Source organism: Dunckerocampus dactyliophorus, chromosome 12 (genome assembly GCF_027744805.1).
Source record: "Dunckerocampus dactyliophorus isolate RoL2022-P2 chromosome 12, RoL_Ddac_1.1, whole genome shotgun sequence".
NCBI lineage: Eukaryota > Metazoa > Chordata > Actinopteri > Syngnathiformes > Syngnathidae > Dunckerocampus > Dunckerocampus dactyliophorus.
Window position 1 is genome coordinate 13,319,578 of NC_072830.1, and position 17,150 is coordinate 13,336,727.

Consider the following 17,150-nt stretch of genomic DNA (forward strand, 5'->3'; position numbering starts at 1 on the left):
AGCAAAAGTGAGTGTTTTGATCATCCGTCCGACAGTCAACATGAGTTTAAGCTACAACACCCAAAAGTTAGAAATTATTTAAAAAATCCAAAGCACAGCATTTCAATACGTTTTGCTTGAGTTATCCATATTATTATTATTATTATCCCCATTATTATTACACTTTGCATTCAGTCAAATATCTCGGTGAATTGTCAGTCTAATTGCTTCTCATAGAGGCCTTCACACACACACACAACACACACTTAGCACAATCAGAATTGCACAACACTTACATATGACTAGTGGAAAAATACTGGGAGAAGAGGCAGACACAATAGATTGTTCTCGCTCACAAAAGCTTGACTTTCACTTTTTAAAGGGGTTCCAAGAACCGTGAAAAAAAGCTAAAAAAACAAAACAAAAAGCTTTTAAAAGCCTTTACATGAGGGAGATGACCAAGCGATGGACTTCGGCTACCAACTGATGATATAGAAGGTGGCTGGTGAGGCACTAATTCCTCTGGAGTCCGATTTACATGTACAATCCCTTCAGATCACCTTATGACTTGTCTGCAGTTTTGGATAAGCAAGAACACACACACACACACACACACACACACTTGTGAATTGCACAGGCTGTACAAAGTCAAAACAAACATGCTGACAGACACGGGCACGGCTCATCGGCGAATGCACGTCTTTCTAAGGGGGGTAGACTTACAAAATCAACAGGGGCTCAAGTAATTAAAAACCATTTATTTACTCATATAAAGTTATATATATTATTATTCAATTCAAATATAATTGTGATTGACAGCCCGAGTTAAAATGATGAAATAAAATGCAGGAAGAAACAAGGACTACCCAACTGCCTGTGATATGAAAACAGGCTAAACAAACCTCCTCTTGGAACAGGTAGGGGCACACATAAAGGTGAGCCTTAAAGACAAAATGCGAGAAAAAGTACATGTGAGTTAAAAGTGTGAGCATCTTACATGTCTGGCATCCCTTCGAAGTTCCTGGGTGTTCCTCAGCCAACAGCGGCTTAGCTCGCTCAGCTCCAGGATTGGCTGCACTTTCAGCCGCACGGTGTCGCCTGACTGGCGGATCATCTCCACGATCTCATCCCGGCTCTTGTTCTCCACGTTGCGCCTGTTTATCTCCACCAGTCTGTCGCCTGGCACCAGACCCAGCATCAGATCCTTCGTGCCCGCGCCCGGCTCGGCAAAGTGGACCACCCGCCTGTAGACTCCTCCATCTGGGCTACGGTCCAGCATGGTGGTGCGACGCAAAGAAAACCCGAAATCCCCAGTGTTGCGACGCTGGAGCACCAGCTCACGTGTTTCGGGCGCGGTGGGTGCGACAACGACTGGCAGTTGCAGCTGAGCGGGAAATGTCTTGTCGACCACATCAGGGATGCTGACCTGTCTGACGGTGGGCTTGGCAGCCTGCTGGTTGAGGCTGTGTTTGCGCAGCATGCTGAAGACTCGGCTCTCCACTTGAGGAGATGGAGCAGCAGAGTTCTGGCCTGATGGTGTGGAGCCGTCTGAGGGGCTCTCGTCTTTGCTCTTCTGGGAAAAGGAGAAGCGTTTCATCATCTGGCCCACCTGTGACGAGTTCTGCTTTGCCAGCGTCCCGAAGTGAGCTACGCGATCTCGAACCGAGTTGCGATGATGTCCGTCCTGTCCTCCACCCTCACCCTTCAGATCATCAATGGAGCTGGCAGCACTTAGTTGCTCATCCAGAATCATACTGCTTCTGTTGCTTACGCCGTCTGATTCAATGTCAGTAAGAGTGAGGTCCGAGCTGCTGGCCACCTTGATGGGTATCGGGTTGGAGATCTCGACTTTGTTCTTGGACTCGCGCTTGGCCTCCCTCTTCAGGTTGAAAAAACCACGCCGCATGCTCATTTCCTCCAGGCTCCGCAGTTCTGCTGCAGACATCCTCTCTTTCTTGTCCTTCTTTTCCTTCCTTCCCGATTCCCTCTCCTTGTCCTTCTTCATCAGATTGAACATGTTGACGATGCTGCGTTCTCCCGTCAATGCCCTTGTTTTCAAGAAAGAAGCCCAGTATCTGTTACTCTTCACCAGCAGGGAAAAATCCCCTGAGGAAAAAACACAACAAAAGCCAACTTCAGCCAACAATCACAAAATGGAAAACTGAAATTTGTAATCATGTAGACCAGCGTTGTCCAAACTTGAGTAGATATGCTAAGAAGTTATATACAGTATATTTTAGGGATGCTTCAATCACGGCTTTATGCTGCCGATTCAGATATCGATCATCCATGAGTGAAATCGGCCCATACCGATCACATGGGTTAAGAGTACATTTTTCAATTTATTTATGAGTGCTATTGGCCATGGGTGTATGAAGGGGAAACAATTCCAAGGTGCCCTGACTACCACCAATATTACGACATTATTGCAAAAAAATTTTAAACTTTTTTTCTCGTTAGAATATGACATTTAGAATTCTTCCACATTAGAATAGGACTTTTCTCTTCCCAACTTGTTCAACTTTCTTCTTGTAAATGTTTTTCTTGTATGACTTTATTCCCATAATATTTTAACTTTATTCTCGTCATTATAACTTTTTTCCACAACCTAATTTTTCAAAAATTACAACTTGATTTGTTGTTCTGTTTGTTTCTCATAACATTACAACTAAGTTTTTTTTTAAATATATTTCAACTCCATGCTACTAAAATGATGTTATTTTTCCTCATAATATTACATTATTCCCGTAAAATGACATTTTTTTGTTAATTACAACATTTTGTTGTAATATTTTTTCTTTATTTTTGTAAAATGACTGCTGAGTTTCCCATCTTTCATTTTGCTGTAGTTTTGTTTCCAAATATTTCAACTTTCTGGTTAAATAATCTTTGTAAATTATGTGTACCCCGCATCTCACCCGAAGTCAGCTGGGATAGGCTCCTGCATACCCGCGACCCTAGTGAGGATAAGCGGCATAGAAAATGGATGGATTGATGGAGAATCAAACGCCTGATTGCAGTTGTTGCTGCTAAGGGTGGCCCAACCAGTGATTAGGTTTAGGGGGCAATAACTTTTTTTTTTACACAGGGCCATGTAGGTTTGGATTTTTTTCTCCCTTAATAATAAAATGTATTTAAAAATTGCATTTTGTCTTCAGTTGTGTTATTACTGACTAATATTTACATTTGTTTGATTTGAAATATTTAAGTGCGACAAACAGGTGAAAAAATAAGAAATCAGGAAGGGGGCAAACACTTTTTCACACCACTGTACGTGTAAGAGTTTCTCCGATGCTGCACAGACGTGTATTTTCTATTCTTCCGTTCATCTCTTCTTTGTTCACAAATGTTAATGCTGTGTGTAAATGCACAGAGTTTAGGTAATGTTAGCTCTGTGCTGCTGTGCATTTTTGCTTGGTGCATTAGCTAGAGTAATAAGCCTCGTATTGAATTCATTTCCTTATTGATGTCTGTATGTTCACATTTAATACTCGACAATACCTGATAGCCCTCCTCAATAAACACATTATGATGGGACTGTCTGGTCTGGGGAAGGGAACTAATCGATGATGTCGTCCCCCGCCACTGCCCTGTCTGACAGACTGAAGCAACCATGGTGCCTTTGTAAGGGTGTAAACTTACTACATCAGCGGGGGATCAAATACGTATTTCCCCTCGGTAAGTGTCACTACTCATGTCTTACACTGTAGCTGTCTTTCCAGGACCAAAACACCACTTCTAACTGCATCTCTCCAAACCCTCAAAAGAAAACAAATCCGGTTGAGATTGTTCTTCCAGCTCCACGGCCAGGCTTGCTCACATACCAAGCATTAGTGACAGACACACACACCCACCCAGAGCTGAAAAATACATTATGACAAGTGCAATATTGATAATTCCAATGTGTGGTTAATCCCTGCTCACCTATCAATAAATGGATGTGCGCTAATACAATATTTCTGGAAATAAACATCTAACTGACGGCGTCTGAATATTGAAGCAAATTACTGTAAACTTGAATCTTTGCGTCCGGCTGGGGTCACGGTGCTAATACCATTAGTGCAAGTCTCCATTTAACCAGCAGGACATTAAACCCAGCGCCTGCTGTTTGTTAAGCGCTCTTATTTAGCTACTTACTGTGCTGCGGGGCCAAAAGGATGCCAACACCTGGCACGCACAAGTCAACAAAGCAACATTTCAACAACGCCAGTGGCTAGAACAAAAAGAATGACGGGGTTATAGTTGTAGCTGTGCGGCTACATGAGCTAGCCGAGCTGATGATGATGCTGGAAATATTGTTTCCATTTCACTGGAAACCAAAAAGTTCCGCGAGCAGAATCCATTCCCCGTTGCTGACAGTGTTAAAAGTCAACTTTCCGTCATTAAACCCGCTAGCCAGCTAGCTTTAGTTTGCGTCCCCCTTTTTTTTTTTTGCTTAAGCTAATCCTGGAACACCGTGAAATCTCGTGAAAATGATCCGGTTAGCCTGATCGATAGCCAGGCCGCTGCCATGCCAGATGTTTGCTCGAGCACATATTGGTGAATATGAAGGAATAATACTCACTGTCCACCGGAGCAAAAAAGGCCAGCAGTGGTACCGTGTTTAGGGTGCAGCTCCGCTCGAAGCAATAGCAACCTGGTCCGTAGCTACATTACACCGTCCATGGCTGCTCCCCATCCGTCTGCCAGCTACTTGGACACAGGCGACTCCTGTTGGACACAATATGTCTGACATTATGATTCTACATGGCTGCTATTCTACAAACTAAATACTGTACTATTCACTACTCGAACAAACCATTCCTTCCCACAACATTTTACATTCATGTATTATTCCCACTTACAAAACACACTTTGTGTCAAATAAATATACTGTACATATATAAAACTGGTACTGCTAGCCTGGTACGGATCATTGGACCTATTTTAGGGGGGCCTGGAACACATTATTTCTGTATACTATATTATTATTATTAACAGTGATTAACTTATTTTTACACTTGACGGTAAAAAAAAAAGTTAAAAAGTGACATAAAACACCTCACCTGTACACTTAATAAAGCTTTCATGGTGGCAACAGTGTGACCCTGGAACAGATTATTTTTTGTTTACATTATTGTTTAACAGTGGTTAACTTTTTTTTTACACTTGAATGAGTTAGGAATGTTAAAATGTGACTTCAAACATCCACCTGGAAACTTACTAAAGCTTTTAGGATGTTCACTGTTTGACCCTGGAACGTATTGTTTCTATATCCAGTATGATTAATAGTGGTTACGGTAACTTCTTTAGACGCTTGAATGTTAAAATGTGACTTAAAACATCCGCCTGTACAATTCATACATTTTTTGTGATGGCCTCAGTTTGACTCTGGAAAAGATTATTTTATTTACATTACTATTAACTGCGGTTAACTAGTTTTTATGCTTGAATAACGGTTAAGAATGTCAAAAATAGCTTAAAATACTGACTGTAAACTTAATAAACCATTTATGGTGGCTAGATTATTTCTTCTTTTTACACTTAAAAATACTCTAAAAATGTGACTTAAAAATTCCACCTGGACACGTAGTAAAGCTTTCATGATGGTCACAGTTTGACGCAGGAACAGATTATTTTTGTTTGCATTATTGGTTAACCAAGGTTCACTTCTTTTTACGCTTGAATGACAGTTACTGTTAAAATGTGACTTCAAACATCCACATGTGCACTTAATTAGGCTTTTCGGATGTCCACAGTTTGACCCTGAATAGATTATTTTTGTTTACATTGTTTGGCTGTGGTTCACTTCTTTTTACACTTGAAAGATGGTTAAGAATGTTAAAATATCTTTTAAAACATTGCTTGTACACTTAATAAAGCTTTTAAAATTGGTGTATTCATGCTTTTGTGTCCAAGTATTGCCCTTGAACTATTAACAAAATGATTAATTAAAAAAAAGATGAATAAGTAATAAATGAAATAACAGTATGTATGGTATTCATTTTTCTCTACTATTATTAACATCTACTTGTTTCGCCACTCAAGAGAAACCTCTGCAATGAAAAAAACAAAACAAAAAATGAATGTAATCATGACTAAAAATCATAAAAAATTAACAAAACATTTCACTTTGTGGAATAATATCCTAACTTAATTTTTTCCTATTGCTCTCTTCATTTAAAGGTATGCTGTGAAAAATCAGGACATTCCAGATGGTATTGTGTATTTAACACATTTTATTAACCTTGAAGATGCTCAACATGGGCAATTACCTCACACAAACAACAATAAAAACAGAGAAAAATAAACTACCTTTATAAAATGATACTTATGACAACACTCGATACAAAAGCTGAGAGAATATGGAAGTATAAAATAATGTCAGTGAGAGCACACATTTTTTTTCGAGGGGTTGAAGTTGAAAAAATATAAACAAGTCTCTCACAAAGCCAATGGCGCAGACATAATTATTAGCTATTATTTTAAAAGATGGAATACAAGATACACACCAGTCTGTAGTCCCTGCAAAGGGATGCCCTCTCTCAGATAACTTAACAGTCTTACGGCCTGTGTCCAGCACAGGATTCTTGGATGATTTGAATGCAAATGTTTGAAAACTGATCTTCATAGAACTGCAGATGTACATACTGTATTCTGTGTGGCCCTGCCACTCTGCAGGGACTACAAAACACAAGCACAGGTGGATAATGTCATTTCCATTCATTCATTAACATGTGTACTGCCATTCATGCTCCCGAGTCCAGAAATGGGAGCACAACCCAGCAGGACTCCACAGTGCATGGTGTTCCTCAGTAATGGTAGACTCTGATCTGGTCGTTGTCATCCAGACCCAGCTGGACAAGGTTGTTCTGGGAAGATGAAGCCTGGTAGCGAGTGAGCAGCGGTCTGAAGGGTGAGAAGTTAAAGATGCTACCAATCACCACCACAGTGCAAATCACAACCAATCGGCTTCGCCTCACAGGGCCAGCGAGCGGGCGTACAGTAATGACAGCATCTTTCTATCCTCTGACACGCCTATTCCTAACACTCAGTTACCAGCATGCTTGAACGCATCATCACATGAACAGCGCAAGGCTGAATAGATCTTGTTGTTCATTGTTCTATGCATCACTCACATGATATTTAGAGTGTGTAGACCAATGGTGTCCAAAGTGCAGCCCGTGACAGATTCTAGAAATATAATAAACTTAAAAAAAATATAAAAATAAAACAAATTAAAAAAAACAGCAAAAATAGAAAAATCCGCAGTAATTTTACAAGAAGTCAAAATATTAAGAGGAAAAGTTGTAATTTAACGAGAAAAAGTAATCATTTTATAAATATAACAATATTATTAGGAAAAGTAACATCATTTTAGTAGCATAAAATTCTTAAAGAAAAAAAGCCGTTATTTTTTAAAGTTTTGTATGATCAGAAACAACAAATAAAGTTGTAATTTTTGGAATTAGGTTTTAGAAAAAGTTATGTCATGAACATAAAAGTCAAAATATTATATAAATTCATAATAATGAGAAGAAAATGTACCAGAAAATAAAAAAAACAGCAGAAATGGAAAAAAACTTCTGTAATTTCACAAAAATAAAATAAAAATATTAAGAGGAAAAGTCAAATTCTAATGAGAAAAAAAAACGTCACAATTTTATGACAAACTTGTACTATGATGAGAAAAAAATAATGGAAATAATGTAATTTTAGTAGGAAAGAGTGAATTTGTTTTAGTCGTAATATTATGAGAAACAAACAAAACAAAATAAATTGTAATTTTTGATTATTTCTATAATTTTGGAAATTATGTTTCAGAAATTCTTAAGTCACAATATTGTGGGAATAAAGACCATTTACAAGAAAATTCACAAAAAAATAGAAAAAATTATGGAAATAATGTGATTTTAGTAGCACAGAGTTTAAATGTTTTTTTTTTTAAAGTCATAATGAAACATCCATCCATCCATCTTCTATGCCGCTTGTCCTCACTAGTGTCGCGGGGTTAAGCTACAGCCTATTCTAGCTGACAGCTGAAAATTAGGTTGGGGAAAGAATAAAAATATTATGGAAATAAAGTCATAATATTACGAGGAAAAAATGTATAACGATTATTTATGGAAAAAGATGAAATATTTGGAAAATTAAAAACAGCAAAATTGGGAAAGAAAGAGCAACGAGTAAAGTTGATAATAATAAGCTTTTTCACCTGTATCTCAATGCTCAGATGCAGTTTTTTCTTGATATATATATAACTTTTTGGCAAAGTTGCATCTTTTCATTTTTCACTATGTGGCCCTCACTGGAAGAAGTTTGCACAGCTGTGGTGTCGCTGAATGTATGAGGGAAGGATACATGCTGGTGTCTTCCTTTTGCATCTTCAACCACTGCTTGTTGCTGTCAATCAGCTTCTGCAGCTTGTGGCCGTCCACTTTCACTGACTTGTGCATGTGCAGGCTAGGGTGACACATAGAAAAACACATTATGGACTGTATGTAGTACAGTGAGGAGTGAAGGGAGGACAGATGGGTGAAGAACTGATTAAGATGGCAGTACTTAGCAGGAGTGTAGGATGAGTATGATGGATGTGTCCTCAAGCTGCTGGAGTTGAATTCTGCGGCTTCTGGGGAACAAGAAAAACCACCAACAGTTACAAAAGTGATGAAAACACATTTGTGATTGTGGCTAAATAAGATGAGCAACGTGTACCAGGAAAGATCTCTCTCCATCTACGGAGTGCGACATCCTCACAAGTTCTCAGACCACCCGTGACGGAGCTGGCTGCAAAACTGGAAAAGCCTGGGCCACCTCGGGTGGACGACTTCCACAGAGAGTTAGGTTGGCCAAAAGAGGTGGGGCCTAGCGTGGGGACTTGTGGTAGGATGGGTGAAGAGCTGGTGGCAGCAGCATGAGACAGGGCGGTGGGGAAGGCTGGAAGGGATGTACTGGTCTGCCTCTGGGCTAAAGACCCCAGAGCACCTAACACTGTGTGGAGCTGGCCTGAGATCTGCTGCTGGGACTCGGTGAACTCATGGACTTTGGCCAGGAAAGTCAGAGTGCCTCCTAATAACACATGGGATAACATGCAAATACACTATTATTATTAGGTTGTATGATACAGATCGTAATGTGAAAGTCCATTCCACTGTAACTCACAGGTTTGTGATGCTTGGCTTTTTGTACTTGCTTTTATTCTAAGATAAAAGCAAGTTTGAATTTGTTGCTAAGCGTTCCCCCCCCCCTCCCAAAAAAGGTGGTTTTGATTCCTTTTTAAGCTTTATTATTATTTGTTGTTTAATTTAAAAATAAAAATGTATTTCTGAAAAGGGCAAGAATTTTGTGGCAGATTGTGGTACCCTCATGCTCACACTAATATACAAAAATAATTATTTAAAAACATTTTCATTTTGGGAGATTTTTGCATTTTTTTTTTTATATTTCAAAATAAAAAGCACTTCCCTGCAATTTACTTGTTCAGGTCAAATGTCAATAATTTTGAGCCTCACACACATACAGTGGTGTGAAAAAGCATTTGCCCCTCTTCCTTATTTCTTTTTTTTTTGCATGTTTGTCACACAGAAACGTTTCAGATCATCAAACAAATGTAAATATTAGTCAATGACAACACAACTGAACACAAAATGCAGTTAAAAAAACAAACTTTTTATTATTAAGGGAGAAAAACAATCCAAACCTACATGGCCTTGTGAGAAATAGTGATTGCCCCCTAAACCTAATAACTGGTTAAGCCACCCTTAGCAGCAACAACTCCAATCAAGCGTTTGCGATAACTTGCAATGAGTCTCTTTCAGCGCTGTGGAGGAATTTTGGCAGAATTGTTGTAATTCCGCCACATTGGAGGGTTTTCCAACATGAAGCGCCTTTTTAAAGTCATGCCACAGCTTCTCAATAGGATTCAGGTCAGGACTTTGACTAGGCCACTCCAAATGCTTTTCTTCAGCTGAATTTAATTAGGTGTTTGATGCATTTTTATTTTCAAAATAAAGGCTCGTTCCAGGCAATTTACTTTCAAATAGATTTTTACTATTACAAATGTATTAGATTATTAGAAGATTTGATTTATTTTTACAATAAGAATTTATGCCAGACTTTCACTCAAACAAATGTATAACAAATAAAGAGAGCCATCCAGGCCTTTATGTCATGAAGACACCTAAAAAAGACACGGATAGAAATGGAATGAGTGTTCTTCCTTTCAACAGGGACATAAAGCTGACAATCATCTGCGTAAGAGTGGACAGAAATGCCATGCTTCCTCAGTATGCAGCCAAGTGGAAGCAGATAGAGGGAGAAGAGAATAGGGCGTGAAACAAAGCCCTGGGGAACTCCACGCAAGAGAGGAGTCACCAAGGCTGACACAGAAAGAACGATCCACCGAACAAGATCCAAACCAGTCCAGTGCTGTTACCCTGGATGCCCACCCACTGCTCCGTGTGCGTTACCTGTCTCATCAGGTGGGTCAACCGTGCTGCTCAGGTCGGAATCTGTCACGTCGAAGGTGACCTTCTTCTGCCTGGCCATCAGAGAAGCATCTTGAAGCAGTGACTGTTGAGGGTGTGGAGGGGGAAGTAAGTCATTCAGTGAGTGTGCATTTCAAATAAGCATATTAGTTGCAAGTATGTGGAAGGCATGTGTATAATATTCAAAATTCAAAGTGTTTATTGTCATGTGCATAGTAAAGAAACATGTTTCCCCGTAGAATAAAATTCTTACTTTGCTGTCCACTCAGAATACCAGCATAAAGAAATAGCATAAGTAGTATAAGAATAGTCAAAAATAGATAAGACAGAAGTAAAATAAACAAGATAAATATTAAGGCATAAAAATGGCATATACAAATAAGATAAGAGCACCACCATGACTTTATCAATATATGATGATATTGTATGTACAGTATATATTAACGCACTCTCTGACCTCCCCAGCTGTTGATCCGTCGACATACTGTTGTTCTTTTTTCTGACTGGGAGTGTTCCCACTCATCACCATCTGCGACAGCTCTGACAAACTTCTCATCTCCTGAAAACAAGTAAATGCCGTAGGGTTATGTCCACAGGGACACAAATATTCCCAAAAAAAGAAGCGCTCCCTTACCCCAGTTAAAAAGAAAAGTTTAAATAAAATATCTGTTCCCATAAAAACACATTTACAGGCTGTCATGTTCATTCTCAGAAGCCTGAATAAGCTACCACAAATGACTTGGTCGCACATTATAACGCATCTTTTCATCAACATAGTGAAATAGTAGATGTACAATGACGTGTGCGGTGTTTTAAAATCAGTGTACACTTACAGGAATCAACATGAAAGTTACACACTTCATGTGCTGGTGTTAAAAAAAGATTAAAAACATGAGATAATGTTGCACTTTTTTATGACACAAACCAAAAACAGCTCAGCTTTACCCGTCCACACACTAAGACCAAAATTAGAGTTTTACAAAATCTCCACTCTCGGCAGAGTTTCCCAAAAGCTCAGTTTTGAAGGATAAATTGTTACGTTTGCGTGTGGATGACAGGCCAAAATGCAGAGAAAAATATGCCTCGATATTTGTGTGGACATAGACCAAAACAGGGGTGTCCAAAGTGCGGCCTGGGGGTCATTTGCGGCCCATGTCTGTTTTTAAAAAAAAAAAAAAAAAAAAACTTTAACATGAAAACTAAAATAAGAAAACAACGGCAAAAATAGAAAAATCAGCAGAAATTTTACAAGAATTAAGTCAAAATATTAAGAGAAAAAAGTTCTTTTCAGAAAAGGTTGTCCACTTACAAGAACAATGTGATATGGGAAAAAAAATTCATATTAGTAGCATGAAGTTGAAATATTAAAGAAAGACTTTTTAGGACTATTAGGAAAACCAAACAAAACAACGAATAACGCAATTTTTGGAAAATTAGGTTGCGGAAAAAGTTATAAGAACAAAGTCAAAATATTATGGGAATAAAGTCAGGATTACAAAAAGAAAATTTACAAGAACGTTAAAATAGAAAAAAAAAAGACAATAGCAGAAATTGAAAAAACAGCTGCAATCTTACAAGAATAAAATATACAACAAAACAAAATATTAAAAGAAAAATTTTACCATATTTTCATGAGGAAAAAAGTTGCAATTTCACAAGAATAATATTAATATTATTGTAGCAATATTATGAGAAAAAATAATAGCATTGTGTTGAAATATGAAATTTTGATAAAACATGATAAAGTGGAAAATATTATGGGAATAAAGTCAAAATTACAAGAAGAAAATTTACAAGAAGAAAGTTGAAAAAGTTTTTTAAAAAAATGAAAAAAGCTGTAATTTTATCAAAATAAAATCTAAATATCAACAGAAAAAAGTTGTATTGTAATGAGAAAAAAGGAAAAAAAAATGGGGGGGGGAATCAAAGAGTGAAGTAGATATTAATAATATTCTTTCTCACCTATATGACAAAGCTGAGATGCAGTTTTTTCTTGAAATATATATAACTTCTTAGCATATCTACATGTGTTGCTTTACAAAATATCAAAGTGGCAAAGTGTTATCCTTTCATTTTTCACTATGTGGCCCTAACTGGAAAAACACTTGGACACCCCCAAACACATGCACACACATTTCTTAAACATGCAAGGAGAATATGCATTGCTCTGTGTCTGCTTACCTTTTGCTCAGTCACTTGTGGTTGGGCTGGGTTGGGTTGCTGAGCACAGTTGCTCGGGGTCGCATGGAGAATTGCACGTCTTTCTTGTAGTTGGCTGCTCTCCTTCTCCAGAAAGGCTTTCGTCTTCTGGATGCATGTGCCGTGAGACGAGGTGAACCTGAAGAATCTGGGGGTGCGGTTATAGTATGTGGCAGCCATGCGTTATGGACAACAAACAGGAAACTTAATAACCCTTAAATGACTGGTTTGATAGTATTATCCTGAAGGTTGTGCTTACTCGGGCATGTTGCTGGGGCTGTCAGGTACAGTAGAGGTAATGGGGTCCTCCGGATCATCCCCATGACGTGACGAGTCTGTTTGGCCATCGGAGGGTGAAGTGCTCTGGTTTTTGTCCTTTCGGCGGGAGGCACTCCGTCCCTCACATTCTTCCAACTCACTAATGGGATGAAATAGGTTTCAGTTAAAACAGTAGAAATAATAGAATAGATGGCTAAAATCTAGCTATGTGCTGATATAGATGTGAAAAGGTTGACCTGCCAACATGTACATTTTTCATACACTGCACATATATTAGTTGCAGCTGCAACACACCCCTGCTCTATTTAATGACCATCCTTCACTGACTAGAAAGGAAGCTAACAAGCTGAAAGGGCGACGAGGCTGGACGGCACATCACGTCACGTCACGTCACATGCTCAACCCTGACCAACAGCAATACAAGCAGGGGTGCCCAAAGTCCCAGGGGCCACTAGCGGACCATAGCGCCTTCATTTTCGGCACAAGATTACTTACAGAAATAAAATGAAATTAAAAAAACATTTTAAAAAATTTGCAAAAAAGGTATGCTATGTAAAGAAAAAGAGCTGAAATGTTAATATTAATAACTAACAATAACACGTCTCAAAAGCGTCTTTAAATGTGTATCATCGTTTTTTAGTCTTTGTACAAAATTAAAAAAAAAAAAAAAATCAGTGCCTCCTTCCACCAGGGGGTTTTAAAAAATATATATTTTTATGTTGTCATCCTCGCCACTTCATGCTTGAAATTTTGTGGCTTCAATTATCATAATTTTTCAAAAATATATTCTTTAATAAATCATGTTTTGTTGTTGAATACTGTCTATTAGTCACAAAAATGCATATTTAAGCAAATTTTTCACCTAAATGAAGCATTTTGAGGCATAAATGGCTAATTTAAGTACAATATAAATATAAATCAGTGGAAGTGGAAGTGGAGTTAACTTCTGCGAGTCATCATGGAGAAAAAGACAACAAAATATCAGGAGAATCAACTGGGGTGAGTCATGTCAGTGGTGTGTACCCGACTCTGCGACTGAGACGGTCGCATTGTTCCTGCAGCAGAGCCACCTTGTTCTCCAGTCGCCGCTTGTCTTCCTTCACCTTCTGGCTTTCCTCCCTGACTTTGTCTCTCTCCTCTCGCAGCCTCTCCACTTCTTGCTGGGCCGCGTTCCTCTCCTCACGCATTTTATCAAGCAGCTCTCGACCTTGACCTTGCTCCTCTCTCATCCTCTCCATCTCTAGCCTCAGCTGGTCTCTCTCCAAGGTCACTTTGTGCAAAGTCTGCACACACACGCATACAAAAACACCATCTGAATTGTCACTGTAGTCATACTTGATACAAAAAGAAAAAACACCCCACCCCTGTCTGTCTGTCTATATCCTCCTCTTCTTGCTCGAGCATCTTCTTTTTCCTCTTAAGATCGTCTGCCTATTAAAATACACCTTATTAGTTCACATAGCATTTCTCAATATTATTATTTAAATGTAATTAGCTAGCTGTCCCGTGGCTTCCTAGGAACAAAGTAGTAGCGTGAGGCCTGGCACAGTGGCACATATGTGCAGGAATGTTATCTAGAAGGCTCGCCACTCGAAAAGGCTGCAAACCACTGAGCTAGTTAACAAATACAAGTAGTATGAAAGAAAGAGAGTGAGACCTTGTTCTGCAGAATTTCCTCATTTGCCTGCAGCTCTTTGGCTTTCAGCTCTAACTGATAGATGTAATCCTCAAGTTCCGAGTGCTGCAAGGAGAAGAATGAAATATCTAGCATCAGGTGTCTGTGGAGTCCAACTTAACCCCTTGATAGTGAACAATAGTGAACGTTCAAACGGATACCATTCTAAACAATTGACAACTGCCAAGCATGGTGATAGCATCATGCTCCAAGGCTGGTATAATGAAGACTAGCTAGATCAAGGGGGTCACTGGATCACTGGTCTATGATCATCAGTATTGTACACCTTCATCGCACTGAGCAGCATATCCATTATCTACCACTCCCTGTCTTCTGAGAAGTTACCTCAAGGTAAGGCGCATGCATGACAATGTGTGTGCGTCTGCCCTGTCTCACCTTGTGCGAGTGAGTCAGCTGTGCCTTCTCTATCTCACTGTGAAGCTGTATGCGCAGTCTCTCCAGCTGAAGATCATGCGAGGCCTGAAGATGTTCTCTGTCTTCCTGCAGAGTAGAACGCAACCGCTCCCTCTGAACACTTTCCTTTCACAAACACACACAAAATTATGACTGGAAAGTTGAAAACCATGCAAAGTTGTGTCATACGGCCAGCAGAATTCATCAAAAACAGTTCAGCTGTCTCAGCTCAAGAACTAATAAGCCATTTGAAAAAATATAATCTATTGCATTTACATCAATAAACAACAATACAGTATTTAAAATATAGATTTTTTTTTAACACAAACACAAATCAAAAAAGAAATGTGACAATAAAATCAATAAATAATCAATCAATAAAATAACTTATAACATTGTAGTCCAGGGTTGTCCAAAGTGCAGCCCGGGGGCCATTTGCTGCAGGCGGTTGTTTGTTTATTCAACAGCAAAAATAGAAAAATCAGCAATACTTTTAAAATAAGTCAAAATTCCATGGAAAAAAAGTTGTAATTTAAAGAGAAAAAGTTGTAATTTTACGACAATACCATTTTTTCCCCCACATTCTAGTAGAATAAATCTGATGTTATTTTTTTTCAAGTCATTATATTATGAGAAACACAAAACAACGAATAAAGTTGTAATTTTTGGGCTGCAAAAATAGTAACAATTTTGCAAGAATAAAGAAAATTTACAAGAAGAAAGAAACACTTGGAATACTTGGAAAATAAAAAAATAAATAAACAAAACATGAAAAAAAACAGCTGTAATTTAATGACAATAAAGCCAAGATATCAAGAAAAAAAAGAGAAATTCTAAAGAGACAAAAGTCGCAACTTTACAAAAATAAACTAATAATATTATGAGGAAAACTGTGATTTTAGCAGCATCGACTTGAAATAGTATAGAAAAAAAATACATCTTTTAAAAAAGTTGTAATATTATGAGAAACAAACAAAACAACTAATGTTGTAATTTTTGGAAAATTGAATAGCGAGAAAAAGTTATAATTTTGCAAGAAGTCAAAATATTATGGGAATCAAGTCATAATTCCGAGAAAAAAAATTTATAAAAAGAAAGATGAAATAGTTGGAAAATAAAAAAAAACAAAACAAAAATGAAAAAGCTGCAATATGAAGAGAAAAAAGAGAAATTCTAAAGACAAAAAGTCACCATTTTACGAAAAAAAGTAATAACATTATGAAAAATATATATAAAAAATATATATAATAAATATAAAAATATATATAATAAATAATAAAAAATATGACAAACAAACAAAACAAAATAACATTTTAATTTTTGGAAAATTAGTTTGGGAAAAAGATATAATATGGGAATAAAGTCATAATACTACGAAAAAAAAACGATATAAAGGATATAAAGAAAGTCAAAATATTTATAAAATTAAAAAAACAGCAAAAATGGGGGAAAAAAAAGCAAAACACTAAGTTGATACTGATAATATGCTTTTCACCTATATCACAAAGCTGAGATGCATTTTTTTCTTGAAATATATATACTGTAACTTCTTAGCATACCTACATTAAAAAAATATCGAAGAGCCTCTTGCATTCTTTCATTTTTCACTATGTGGCCCTCGCTGGAAAAATATTTGGACACCCCTGTTATAGTCAATCTTGCTGCTTTAAACCTGGAATTTCCCCTAGTGGTACTAAGAGAGGATATCTTATCTTATAATTCCTCAATACTTGTGTACATAACCTGAGTAGCATGTCAGTCAAAATTGCGACGCAGCATTCATTATACGTATACACATTTAATGTATTACGTCTGTAATCAAACATTACAGATATACAAGAAATGAAAATGATTATGCAAAAGACAATGCAGCCAAAGTCAAGGCAAGATATTAAAAATGTTTCAGCAATGGGCAGGTTTTCCAATTCATCATGACATAACAGTTTAAACAGGCAGAAGTGTAGAAAGCACACATTTCTTTAGTAGAGTTCAGGAGCCGCTACAAGTGAACGGATAACTTTTGTTAGCCATATAGGCATTTTACCACTTAGTTAGCTTATCCGTTATCAGAACAATAAAAGATGAAAGGTTCATTTCCGTGTCTCGCTTGACACAACGTCTGTTCACCACTTTCTTTG

At 37.7% G+C, this 17,150-nt stretch overlaps 2 protein-coding genes across 16 annotated transcripts in view; both read right to left on the minus strand.

The window, feature by feature from the left end:
• myo18ab (myosin XVIIIA b) overlaps positions 1-4,704 on the minus strand; it is a 92,222-nt gene extending 87,518 nt beyond the window's left edge. For all 8 annotated transcript variants that reach the window (XM_054794676.1, XM_054794675.1, XM_054794677.1 and 5 more), the window contains exons 1-2: positions 4,544-4,704; positions 977-2,085 (exon numbers count right to left, since the gene is read on the minus strand). In XM_054794676.1, the coding sequence (XP_054650651.1) occupies positions 977-1,996 (1,020 nt within the window). In that variant the 5' untranslated portion in view covers positions 1,997-2,085; positions 4,544-4,704. The remainder of the gene's footprint in view (positions 1-976; positions 2,086-4,543) is intronic.
• Positions 4,705-6,211: 1,507 nt separating this feature from the next.
• Positions 6,212-17,150, minus strand: part of LOC129191384 (centrosomal protein of 164 kDa-like) — a 32,113-nt gene continuing 21,174 nt past the window's right edge. For 4 of the 8 annotated variants that reach the window (XM_054794690.1, XM_054794685.1, XM_054794683.1 and 1 more), the window contains 12 exons: positions 14,995-15,138; positions 14,581-14,664; positions 14,286-14,354; positions 13,947-14,206; positions 12,904-13,062; positions 12,627-12,792; positions 10,903-11,004; positions 10,428-10,530; positions 8,674-9,027; positions 8,521-8,587; positions 8,320-8,421; positions 6,212-6,867 (listed from right to left, as the gene is read on the minus strand). In XM_054794690.1, coding sequence (XP_054650665.1) covers positions 6,771-6,867; positions 8,320-8,421; positions 8,521-8,587; positions 8,674-9,027; positions 10,428-10,530; positions 10,903-11,004; positions 12,627-12,792; positions 12,904-13,062; positions 13,947-14,206; positions 14,286-14,354; positions 14,581-14,664; positions 14,995-15,138 — 1,707 coding nt within the window. In that variant the 3' untranslated portion in view covers positions 6,212-6,770. Of the gene's footprint in view, positions 6,868-8,319; positions 8,422-8,520; positions 8,588-8,673; positions 10,531-10,894; positions 11,005-12,626; positions 12,793-12,903; positions 13,063-13,946; positions 14,207-14,285; positions 14,355-14,580; positions 14,665-14,994; positions 15,139-17,150 lie in introns of those variants that run through there. The other 4 variants (XM_054794686.1, XM_054794687.1, XR_008573198.1 and 1 more) reach the window with 4 other exon arrangements.